The 12,168-nt window shown below is 43.2% G+C and overlaps 1 protein-coding gene across 13 annotated transcripts in view; it reads left to right on the top strand.

Moving 5' to 3' along the window:
* The first annotated feature begins 1,559 nt into the window (after positions 1–1,559).
* The window catches only part of PML (PML nuclear body scaffold), a 44,069-nt gene continuing 33,460 nt past the window's right edge, over positions 1,560–12,168 (top strand). For 6 of the 13 annotated variants that reach the window (XM_036028083.1, XM_036028094.1, XM_036028105.1 and 3 more), the window contains exons 1-2: positions 1,690–1,982; positions 3,195–3,664. In XM_036028083.1, the coding sequence (XP_035883976.1) occupies positions 1,851–1,982; positions 3,195–3,664 (602 nt within the window). In that variant the 5' untranslated portion in view covers positions 1,690–1,850. Of the gene's footprint in view, positions 1,983–3,194; positions 3,665–12,168 lie in introns of all 13 variants that reach the window. The other 7 variants (XM_036028067.1, XM_036028072.1, XM_036028077.1 and 4 more) reach the window with 4 other exon arrangements.

Genomic DNA, 12,168 nt, shown 5'->3' with positions numbered 1-12,168 from the left:
CGGCCGCAGGACAGGGCGGGAGAGTGGTCTTCGTTTCCGGAAGTCGGCTAGAGTCCTTCCTTGCTTCCTTCTGCTTGCTGCCCCTCGGCCTTAGAAAAAGATCAGGAGGGGAAGTTGGCTTTGAAAGAGATTTTTCAGTAGCCGAATCTTATTTAGAATCACGGAAATGGTACTATTCCCTCTCCAAACTCAAGTACCGACGGGGGGAGTGGTGGTTAGGGTATCCTGTGGGAAGGGGAGTTGGGAGTGGGAAGCCTATTATCTAGAATTACGATTTTTCCAGGGTGTGGTCAGCAAATCATTCCACTTTGTGTCCCCACAGCCCAGCAAGAAGGGCCTGGCACAGAGTGATCTCAGTACTTTTTTGTTGACTAAGTCACTGTGGTCAAGGTGGGGCCGGAAGGCTTGAACTCTGGCACAAAAGGAGAGAAAATTTCGTGTGCAGACTTCCGGAAGCACAGTAGAGTAATAAATGAGGGGTTTGCACAGAACGGTCACAGGCAGCCCCTCCAGAGCATCCAGAGGTGAGATCTTCATTCCTATAGGTCCCTGCTGCAGATGGCTGCTCATCATCTTTGGCTTTTCCTAGTTTGATGGCCTGATTGTAAAACCCTAGGGATCCCGATCAGGCTGGAGGGTAGAGGAGGTTCCTGAGGCCTTGGCACAGTCCCTGGGCGCTTGGTTGTCCCCTACTTCCCCTCCATTCATTCCTTCAGAGTATAAGCCTTTATAAGAGCAGAGCCCTGTCACCACCCCTTCTAGTCTGTTCTAAGCCTGAACTGAGCACAGAATAGGTACACAAGGGTCAGCACAGTGGTTAGGATGGCCCCAGTGAAGCCACCTGGAGCTATACTTTGTCCCCTCACCCAGTGCGGGCCTAGCATGCTTCTCTGCCAACCGAGAACTAATTTGCTCTCTCCTCACTCTTCATACCTGGTCTCCAGCTCTTCCCTTACCCTCCCTATCCCCCATTGCCTAAGCTTTACCCACCTTTCTAATTATCACCCAAGGCATCAGCCTGTTCTCCTCTGCTCAGTGTCCTCCTAGTGTCTCTGACTCAGTTCTCTCCTTGTATCCCACAGCCACTGTCCTAGAACACACCACCTACCCCTAGGTTGTCAGAGTGACTTTCCTGTCATGCACAATGGATCACATTTTTCTAGGTTCCAAACCAACTCTATCATCCAAAAAACTGGCCCATCTCCGTAGCTATAATCTTCCCCACTCCACTCCTGGGCCAACATTGTTCATGGATCCCTGTTAAATCAGAAAATAACCAAAACTAGTTTCTAAACAGGTTGTCCTGTTTCATACTTCCATGCCTTTGCACATACTGTTCTCTCTGTGTAAACAGTCTTCCCAATCTCTGAATCCCTGGTGAATTTCCACTGTTCCAAGTCCCAACTGAGAGACCTCCTTTCTAGCCTGTCTCAATACTGTGTGAAAATCTCCATTTTAGGGACTGTCCTTCCACTAGATCTGGGACTCTTACAAAGCAAGAGCCATCTGTGGCTCATCTCTGTGCCTGGGGCTCCCAGCTCGGAGCTGCCACAAAGTTGTACCACTATGGGCTGATGAATGGTTCAAAGCCCAGGGCCAGGGTTGCCTCCCCATCAGCTCTGCCCCTTTCCCATTACCCCAGCTGGGAGTGTCTTCAAAACCCACTGTCTGCCTCTCCGCCCCTAGAACCGCCTCCAGCTCCTGTCTCACTTCCTCTCCCGAGACTGGCTCAGAACTGGCACCTCCCCTTTCAGACAGCTCCGGAAACTCAGCCATCTGGCGTACGATTCTCGTTCAGCTTTTCCTGTCCTCCAAGATCAAAACTGAGAATCGAAACTGCGTTGGGGTTCATGCAGCAAGAACCAGTACCCAGCAGATCTTTGGTGTCCCAGCAGGACTCCGCACTGCCGCACGCGCCCACCATGCCTCCCCCGGAGTCCTCCGATAGCCACCAGCCCAGCCCGGACCAGAGCCCCAGGGAGGTACTATTTGGTTTGGGGAGACGGGGTTTAGACTTTGTTAATTCGCTATGGTGGAGGGAGATACGAGAAGGGAGAGGGAACTTGGCCACCAGGTACGCAGAGGGAAGACCAGACCCTAGGGTCCTGACCCTCTTGGATAGAGTAGGAGTAGGGGAGAGTAGGAAAAGGGACCAGGGTGAGTTAGGGGAGCCCCTCTGGGCTGCTATTCTCCACTGATTAGAGAGGCATGTGGGACCGGACTCTCTCCCACATGCCAGCAACTTGCTTCTTTGCCCCTGCTCTAACGAAGGCCCCAGGGCAGTAGCCTTATTGCCCCTGCCTCAGCGTGGCTCTTGACTGGGGAGGGAGGTTGGGAGGAATGTTGGAAAAAACGAAGCCCAAGTACCAGATCAGAATGGGAAACTGTGGCCGGGATAAAAGAGATGAATCACTATTAAGGCCTCACAGCCCCTGTGGTTCCTTCTCCAGGAAGCCTTCCCTATGTGTCTCCTGGAACACCCTGCCTGCCCAGCCCCTATTCCCAAGGGGCTTTATTAGGTGTTCCTCCGGGAAGTTTTGCCTTAGTCTTCTGGACAAACCCCCAGCTTCCCGCCCCCAAAAGGAACTACTTAGATCTTTTGCTCTATGTTCTTCCAGGCCCAATTGTAGTAAGTTGTATTACTTGCATAATTGCATCTAGAAATAATATTGATTAACATTACTAATTAGTATTTATGAGCTCTTCTCATTTGCCATGTACTGCATTATGTACTTTTTTTGCATTTTTAAAAATTGTGGTAAAATATACACAAACAATAGTGGACATTTGGGTTGTTTCCACCTTTGGCTGTTGTGAATAGTGTGCTGCTATGAATGTGGGTAAAGTATCCATTTGGGTCAGTGTTTTCAGTTCTTTGGGGTATCTAGAAGTGGAATTGCTGGATCATATGTTAGATAGTTCTATGTTTACCTTTTTACTGTGCCTGATGAGAAGTGGAGTTAGAGTGGGAAGGCCTGAGTAAGTGGGAAATTGGGGTACTGATAAGCTTGGGTTTTGCACGATCTAGTGACTGCCAGGGAATGGAATATGAAATTCCACTTCAGCCTCCAGCCATTGGGGCAGGTGTCTGGTTGGGCAGGGGTGGGGAGAAGAGGGGAAGTAGCATGTGACTGGACATAGGGGAGGGGGGTGACTCCTGGGACTTTAGGTCTCATCCCTCTCTGCTTCCCCAGCAAGCTGTGGAGGAGGAGGAGTTCCAGTTCCTGCGCTGCCATTCTTGCCAGGAAGAAGCCAAGAGCCCTAAGCTATTGCATTGCCTACACACACTATGCTCAGGATGCCTGGAGGGCCCGGGCATGCAGTGCCCTATCTGCCGGGCTGATCAGTCCCTCCGCACTAGTGGGCCGGCCCTGGATAACATCTTCTTCGAGAGTCTGCAGCGGCGCCTGTCGGTGTACCGGCAGATCGTGGATGCACAGGCCCGGTGTACCCGCTGCAACGAGACAGCGGACTCCTGGTGCTTCGAGTGTGAGCAGCTCCTCTGCGCCAGGTGCTTTGAGGCGCATCAATGGTTCCTCAAGCACGAGGCCCGGCCCCTGGCAGAGCTCCGCAGCCAGTCGGTGTGCGAGTTCCTGGATGGCACACGCAAGTCCAACAACATCTTCTGCTCCAACCCCAACCACCGCAGCCCTATGCTTACTAGGTGAGCCAGCGGCCTGGCCAGGGTGGGGCGGCGCATCAAAGACCCAGGTAGAGGGTGAGTGGGGAGCAGAGATCCAGAGTCACAAAGCTGAGAACGTGGGACAGGGAGCTTCTAGGGTCTTCCAAGTGTGGTCCACAAACAAGCAGCATCTGTGGCAGTGACCACAATTTGTGCTATGCCACGCTAGTGGATCATGATGGTTTACAGGGTCCACCTGTAATAAATAATACTGCAGAATCATCTTTGCACTCTATTCAGTAATTACTCTAGGATAACATTTTTAAAAATGCCATTGCTAGGTGTGAAAATTTTACATTTTGATACATGTTATCAAAGTGCTGTTTAGAAAGTCTTATCATGGAATTTTCCACAAGCATTGCCCTGGGATCTTGGTATACAGCTGGATTCTAGGATGAGACAGATGCAGGTAGTTTCTGTCTTCAAGTCAAAACCTAACACTGTGCTATCTGGGAATGTATGTATGGAAAAAACAATCAACTACGGTTATCATTTTCATTAAACAGCAAGATTTTAAATCATTTTTTGATAAATAATACATTTATATGGTTCAAAAATTACAAACAAAACTTAATGTAAAGAGGGCAAAGTCTCTGTTCCTCTCTATAATTTGCCTAATTCCCACCACTTCTCCCTTCCCCATCCAGGTAACCATTGTCATGAGTTTGGAATGCTTCCAGAGTTTCTTTGTGAATATATACAGGGATAGGAATAAATAGTCTTTTGAGGACTTATTTTTACTCCTTTTTGCTACAAAGGCAGTGTTCTAGTGAACTGTGGGACTCCCTCCCCCAATAGATCGCTTGTGCTTTGCGTGCCCAGAAAGTGAAGGCATGTGCCGGCCCGATGCGCTCAGAGCCACATTCCTGCTAAACTGCGTGTGGCTCACTTCCCGCTGGTTCACACAGTCTCCTGCCTCACCCTCATTCTTCAACAGTGGATATTGTTGTTTGAATTTGGATTTCTTTGCTTATTTTTAAGGTTGAGCTTCAGCTGCTTTGCATATGTTTATTTACCATTTTTTCTTCATTTGTGAATTGCCAATTTGAGTCCTTTGCCTTTTTTTCCCTCCTTGGAGGAATTAATCTCCTTTATGGTAAGAGCCTGTACTAGCAAAAACAATACCTCATACAACGTGAGGTATCAGTGTTTTTTTAGTTTTATGTAGTCCAATCCATAAACCTCTTCCTTTATAGTGTCTGGTGTTGATCGTCCTAGGAAAGATTTTCTTCCCAAGCCAATGTTAAAAATATTTTCTTATAGTCTATTTTAATGATTTCATAGTTTTGTTTTTATAATTAAATAGTGAATTCAAATGGCATTTATTTTTGTGTGTGGCATATATACGGCAGAAACCTTCACTTTGCTTTTCTCACCAAATGGAAAGCCCTTTCTCTCGATTTCTATTGATAGAATTTAATAGTGCGCCCTTGCTCTGGTCTGAAATGCCCTTCTTATGTACTGAATGCCCCTGTAGTCAAAGGTATGCTTGTAAATCTCTGTTTTGTGACAATAATCTGACTATTCTTATGCTAACCCTGCTATAAGGAGTTCTGTAACTTTATATTTGATAGGACAAGTTCCCATTCTTCAAAAATAATTTGCTTTTTTTGCTCTTACACAATTTTAGAATTTACACATTCATTGGAATTTTTATTAAAATTGCAGTAAATCTGGGAAGAATTGGCCTCATCTTTTTGGTTTATCTTTTTATTCACATACATATTGAATTTTTAAATTATAGTTAAATTTAGAATATTTAATAATACTGTGAATGGAATCTTTTTCCATTAGAATTTCAACTGATCATCATTATCATTCACTAATGGTCTTAATTCAGATGTGTTCATTACATCTAGCCAGCTATATTGAATTCTTATTTTTTTAAGTTTTTCAGTTGATTCTTTTGGATTTTCTAGGTAAACAGTCATATCATCTGCAAATAATAAAATCTTTTTTCTTTCCAGTATTTATATACATTACTTTGTGGTTTTGTTTCATTGGTCAGAACAATATTGAATAACAGTGGTTAGAAAAAACAACTTTATCTTGTTCCTATGGTACATGAAAAATTTTCTTACGTTTTCTTGTTTAATATGAGGTTTATTATTGACTTCCTTAGGTAACTTTTAAAAATCAAATTAAGAAGGTTGCCTTGGGCTCTGGTCTGGTAGCTCAGTTGATTAGAACGTTGTCCCCATCTGCCAAGGTTGCAGGTTCAATCCCTGGTCGGGGCACATGCAAGATTCGACTAATGAATGCATAAATTCATAAGTAAATGGAACAACTAATCGATGTTTCTCTCTCTCTCTCATTAACAAAAAGAGAAAAAAAGGTTGCCCTTTTCTTGTTTTACTAAGAATTTTGTTGTAGTTTTGTTTTATTTTTAACAAAAATATTTGTTAAGTGCTCAGGAATGAGTACTTTTGGATGCTGTGAAGGTTTCCTTTTAGTATGATGAATTATATTAATAGTTTTCTTTATGTTGAACCGCTTTTTAGTTCTCATTCATTCATAGCTGGAGTCCATTTATAACATCTTATTTAGTCTATAATGTATATTTATAGATGTGATCAGTTTTTATGAATATGTATGATTTCTTTGTCATGTTTTCTTACTCATTTTATACTAATGAGTTTGTAAGACTTCCTTTTTTTATTTTTATTTATCCTCACCCAATGACATGCTCATTGATTTTAGAGAGAAGGGAAGGGAGGGAGAGAGACAGAGAGAAATATCGATGCGAGACAGAATGGCCCATGGGTTGCTTCCTGTATGCACCTCCCAGCCAGACCTAACCGCAGCCCAGGCGTGTGCCCTGACCAGGAATGGAGCCCATGACCTTATGGCGTATGGAATGACACTCCAACCAACTGAACCACACTGGCCAGGGCAAAGCTTAACTTTTTTGAATGTGATAATGTCTATAAATTACTTAGCATAGTACCTGGCACATGTTAACAATCAATGTTAAAATCGTACTGTTCTTATCCTTTCTCTGCTCTAAAACAATTTAAAGAACATAAGCAATTAAGGCTTATAGAAGTTTCTTGGAAAACAGTGAGACTGGTGCCTTTTTTGAAGAGTAGGTTATTTTTCCATGGTATTGATCTGTTTTGGATCTTAACTCAGATTTTTTGGAATGTTTTTTAGTTCCTTCTGAGTTATCTTTCAAAATTTAAAAATCTCTATGCCTGTAATTACGTCTCCTGTCTTATTTCTAATCTATATTTGTGGTTATTTCAGTGATCCTTTCAAAGTACCAGTGTTTGGTCTTATATTCCTTATTGATATTGTTTCATTTTCAAAACATGTAATGTTTGGTTTCTGTATTTGATCTTAATTTCTATAGTCCAGTCACTTAATATGTAAGAGTTCTATATCTGAGACTATATTGAGTTTTTCTTTAGGGTCTAGAATATTCCTTGAACAAATATATTCCTAGGACTTTAAAAAAATCTGTATTCTTTATAGAGTGCACACACATCTATATATACACACACCTATATATATATGCAAATATTATATCTTATATAGCTCTCTCTTTTTACTCTTGTTTAAATTTTCAACAAGCATCGTTAGAACATATTTGTGTGTGTGTACATTTATTGAGAGTAGATTATCACTATTGCCAAATTTTTATGCCTTTTCTATCATAAGCCTTCTTTCTTCATAGTTAATAAATGTCGTAATCACATTATAACTTGCTTGTTAGCCATCTCTTAGATTTTAATTTCCCATTTGGCTGGACTACTTCAAGTAATTTTTTGGTTTGTTTGTTTAGAGAAAATTTACTTTCTGAGGCCTTAAGTGTCTTAACTTGCATGTACATTTGCTGTCACATAAAAGACAGTTCGGCTAGGTGTAAAACTCTGGGGTCACCATCACAATTCCTTCATCACGTAACATACAAACATTGCTTCATAAATTTCTGGCCCCCAGTGTTGCAGACGAGAAATTCGGTTACTGTCTAATTATTTCTTCTTTGTGGGTAATCAGAAATGATTGATGAGGCTCTGTCAGGTATAGGTCTCTTTTCAATGCTCCTCTACGACATTGTTGATCAGAAAATTGAAATCTGCAGCTCAAAAGTATTGTCTTCTGCTTTTTTATGTATTGATTTCCCTTCACTTGTGTATTTTTCCTTTTCAACTATTAAAGGGATATTGGAGCTTTAAATCCATATTTTATATCTTTTATACTTTTTCTCAAAAATTCTGTTACTTTGCTTTTATTCTTCCAGATTCTCAGAGAGTTCTTTGAATTGATTTTCTAATTTACTAACTCTTTTGTTTTTTAGGAGACTCCTTTCTACTATTTACTACCTATGATGAGTTTCATTTTTCTTTTCTTAAGTATATTTTATTGATTATGCTATTACAGTTTTCTCAATTTCTCCCACTTTGTCCCCCCTCCGAGCTGCTCCCCCCGACTCTCCAGAATTCCCCCTGCCTTAGTTCATGTCCATGGGTTGTACATGTAAGTTCTTTGAGTTCTCTGTTTCCTATACCATTTTAATCTCTCCCTGTCTATTTTATGCCTACTAATTATGCTTCTTCTTCCCTGTACCTTTCCCTCCCATTCCTTCCTTCCCCCTCCCCACTGAACTCCCTCTGTGTGATGTCCATCTGTCTGATTCTGTTGCTGTTCTGGCTGTTTGCTTAGTTTTTGTTTTCATTGTTTTTCTTTTCTTTTAGGTTCCTTTGTTGATAGTGGTGAATTTGTTGTCATTTTACTGTTCATATTTTTTTATCTTCTTTTCTTAGATAAGTCCTTTTAACATTTCATATGATGATGGCTTGGTGATGATGAACTCCTTTAACTTGACCTTATCTGGGAAGCACTTTATCTGCCCTCCATTCTAAATGACAGCTTTGCAGGATAGAGCAATCTGGAATGTAGGTCCTTGCCTTTCATGACTTCAAATGCTCCTTTCCAGCCCCTTCCTGCCTATAAGGTTTCTTTTGAGAAATCAGCTGACAGCCTTATGGGCACTCCTTTGTAGGCAACTCTTTCCTTTCTTCTTGCTGCTTTTAGGATTCTCTCTTTATTTTTAATCTTGGGTAACTTAATGATGATGTGCCTTGGTGTGTTCCTCTTTGGATCCAACTTCTTTGGGACTTTCCAGGCTTCCTAGAAGTCTATTTCCTCTGCCAAATTGGGAAAGTATTCCTTCATTATTTGTTCAAGTTAGTTTTTAATTTCTTGTTCTTCTCTTTCTGGCACCCCTATAATTTGGATATTGGAATGTTTCAGGCTGTCCTGAATGGCTGTTCAGAGATTCCTCAGCCTTTCTTCATTTTTTTAGATTCTTGTTTCTTCATTCTGTTCCAGTTGGATGTTTATTTCTTCCTTTTGTCTCAAATCATTGCTTTGAGTCCTGGTTTCCTTCCTGTCACTGTTGGTTCCCTGAATATTTTGCTTTATTTCATTTTGGGTATCTTTCATTTGTTTTTTTCATTCTTTGACCAAGGTCAATTAGTTCTGTGAGCATTTTGATTACCAGGGCTTTAAATTCTCCTTCAGATAGGCTGGCTGTCTCCTCATTGCTTAGCTCTCTTCCTGAAGCTTTGCTCTGTTCTTTCATTTGGGCCATGTTTCTTTGTCTCAGCATACTGGTCTGGTTGTTCTGTTTGACTGTTTCTTTAATTCCTTGGTTGTCGGAGGTCCATGCAGTTTGATTTTCTTGCACTTCTGGTTGTTAGAAGTGATTTTAGATTGCTTGTTATCCTCCTTTTGGTTGTGCGAGGAAATGAAGGGTTTCTCCCTATGCCTCCATTTGGCCAGAACCTCTTTTTTTTTCCCCTTTAAGAGGTTATTTATTTTTAGAAAGGGGAAAGGGAAGGAGAAAGAGGAGAGAAACATCAATGTGGAGAAAAACATCAATCGGTTGCCTCTCACACATGACACCACCAGAGCGAACCTGCAACACAGGCATGTGCCCTGACTGGGAATTGAACCAGGTGACCTTTAGGTCTGCAGGATGGTGCCCAACCAGCTGAGCCACACCAATCAGGATTGTTTTGTGTTTCTTAAGAACCATGGTTTTTCATTGCTGACAGGTTCATGTTCTCAGGATGGATTTTGTTGTCAGCCTATTCTTGTTTTCTTTATATAGAATGTTCTTTAATTTCCCTGAAAAGCAAACTGAGAATTTTTAGATGTTTTGTGTTCCCTATATTTCTCTTTTTTAAGTGGGCCGAGAATCAGTTTGGTCCCCATTTTGGCTGCTGATTCTCTTTATAGGTCCTGTGATTCTGGGTTGTGTGCTTACATGTAAATGTTGACATCTAAATTGTAATGTTTTAGTAGCTGGTGTGGGCTGGCAGAGGTGTATAAACCACCATATCCACCTCCCACTCCTGCAGTGAAGATGGGGCCTCTCCCCCAGATAGTGGTAGCTTATAAGTGGCCCCACCTGTAGTGTAGGGGTCAGGGGTGGATTTATCCCCAGGTACAATGGGTAAGGTTGGTTCAGCCAGCAAGGGGGCAGGATTCCTGATCCATGAGCATGGCAGATGGCTTAAAAAATATGACCCGATTGCTTAAGAATCATACACACACACTTCACATTGCTTTACAAGTTACCAGTAGTTACTGGAAAAACTCAGCTTGTTTTTTCTAAACAAAACCTCAGTGACAGAAATATCCCACAACTTTCTCCAGTAATAAGTCACTCTATCCTTTGACCCTGGGGGGATTAGGACACATGTTGGAGAGCAGCACCAGAGATGCTCTTAAACTGGAGACATTGGCATTTGATCACCAGGACTATGGAATCCATTCTTTCAGCCCACCTTCCTACTGTGTGACAGGCCCTCTGATAGGTAATAGGGTTTAAATATGAACAGATACAGTCCTGGCCCTCCATGAGGTCACAATCCCATGAAGGAACCAGATCTGTAATTAACAACCAAGGCTGCAGAGTGCCATGAGGAAACCCATTCCCCACTGTCAGTCACTCTGCTTTGATAGTTCCCCTTATCACACCACCCTCTTGCTTACATCCTCCCTCGCCAGTATACCCGGCTGGTGTATGCTCAGTCAGTTTAGAAGGGCAGAAGGATGGCAGTCACAGAGGTGAGTGATCTCGGAAAAGGCCACCTGCCCAGCCTGCATCTACTGGGGAAGGTAGCTTCCAAGTGGGTGTCAACACAGGCTGACATAAGGAAGGAGGAAGGGCATGGAGGGGGAGGAGCAGACAGAGGCAATATCAAGTCTACTGCATTTCAGGAACTGCAAGTCAGAGTGCATATGAAGGCAGGAGCTATGAGAGTGGGCTGGGGTCAGACAAGATGAGCTTGGAGGCATCAGAACCCTGTCCAACAATTTCCAGGACATAGAATGTTCTCAGCTTGCTCCTTTCTCATGCAACTTACTGTTGTTTTACCAGTGAATGTCCTGTAGAACACCATATGTGTGGGACCTCATGGGGACTCTTGGAAACCCACTGGTGGGTGTGAAAGCAGAGAGTGGAAAGATCAGATCCTCTCTGCACTGTGCTACTGTGATTGAAGTGGGTGAGTGTGGGAACAGGGAGACCAGGATTTGCTTCTTTGGCTACATGCTTATTTATATTTTACTTCATTCCATTAAGAATTTGAGGGGATTTCCTACCATGCTGTTGAGTATGTGCCCAACAGAAACTGAAGCAAAGAATCTGGACCAACCCAGACTGGTGTGGTTCAGTGGGTTGAGCATAGGCCTGTGAACTGAAAGGTCACAGGTTCAATTCCCAGTCAGGGCATGTGCCTGGGTTGTGGGCCAGATCCTCAGTTGGGGGTGTGCGAGAGGCAACCAATCCATATTTCTCTCCCTCCTTTCTCCCCTCTCTAAAAAATAAATAAATAAGTAAAATATTTTTTTAAAAAAGAATCCAGAGTAGAAAGAAGGGAGCCCCAGTGGGAGACTGAGGCCATGGTGCAGGGGGTGGGGCATGAGGCCTGCAAGAGTGCAGAGATGAAGGGTGGAAAGAAGGTTAAGGCCTTTCTAACCTACAGGTCAAGGTAACTACCAGCTTTTCCATCATGTGTGATGGAGACGCTGCCCAAAAGTAACATGGGTCTAGGAGGCAGGTGGAGCTGAGACCCATGCCTGGGTATCATATCCCAAAGCTTGACCAGATGGGGTGGGGCAGTTAATTCAGGACCACCAAAGTTTATGGACAGAAAGAGCTTGAATTGTAGTTGAATGGAGAAAACAAAAGACTGATTAATAAAGTTTGAAAGGTGTGATGAGATCATAAACTGAGAAAAGAGTTCCCGAGACCAGAGGTAGGAATAATTGGCAGCAGGTCAGGGAGAGGCACGCCAGGCAGGCCAGGGGAGGGTTCCGGGGCAGAGGTGGACATCATGCAGTGGCAAAGCTCATGGCAAGGAAGGGGAGGGCTGCTGGCTGAAGAAGAAATGGAAAAGACAGATCCTGATGGGCCCTCTTCGGGCCGGGACTGGGGGAGGAAAGCCAGGTACCAAGGGTGCCAACTCTGA

Source organism: Phyllostomus discolor, chromosome 1, assembly GCF_004126475.2.
Source record: "Phyllostomus discolor isolate MPI-MPIP mPhyDis1 chromosome 1, mPhyDis1.pri.v3, whole genome shotgun sequence".
In the NCBI taxonomy this organism is placed as follows: domain Eukaryota; kingdom Metazoa; phylum Chordata; class Mammalia; order Chiroptera; family Phyllostomidae; genus Phyllostomus; species Phyllostomus discolor.
Note: the sequence above shows the minus strand (reverse complement) of the source record. Positions and strands in the feature narration are given on the sequence as shown.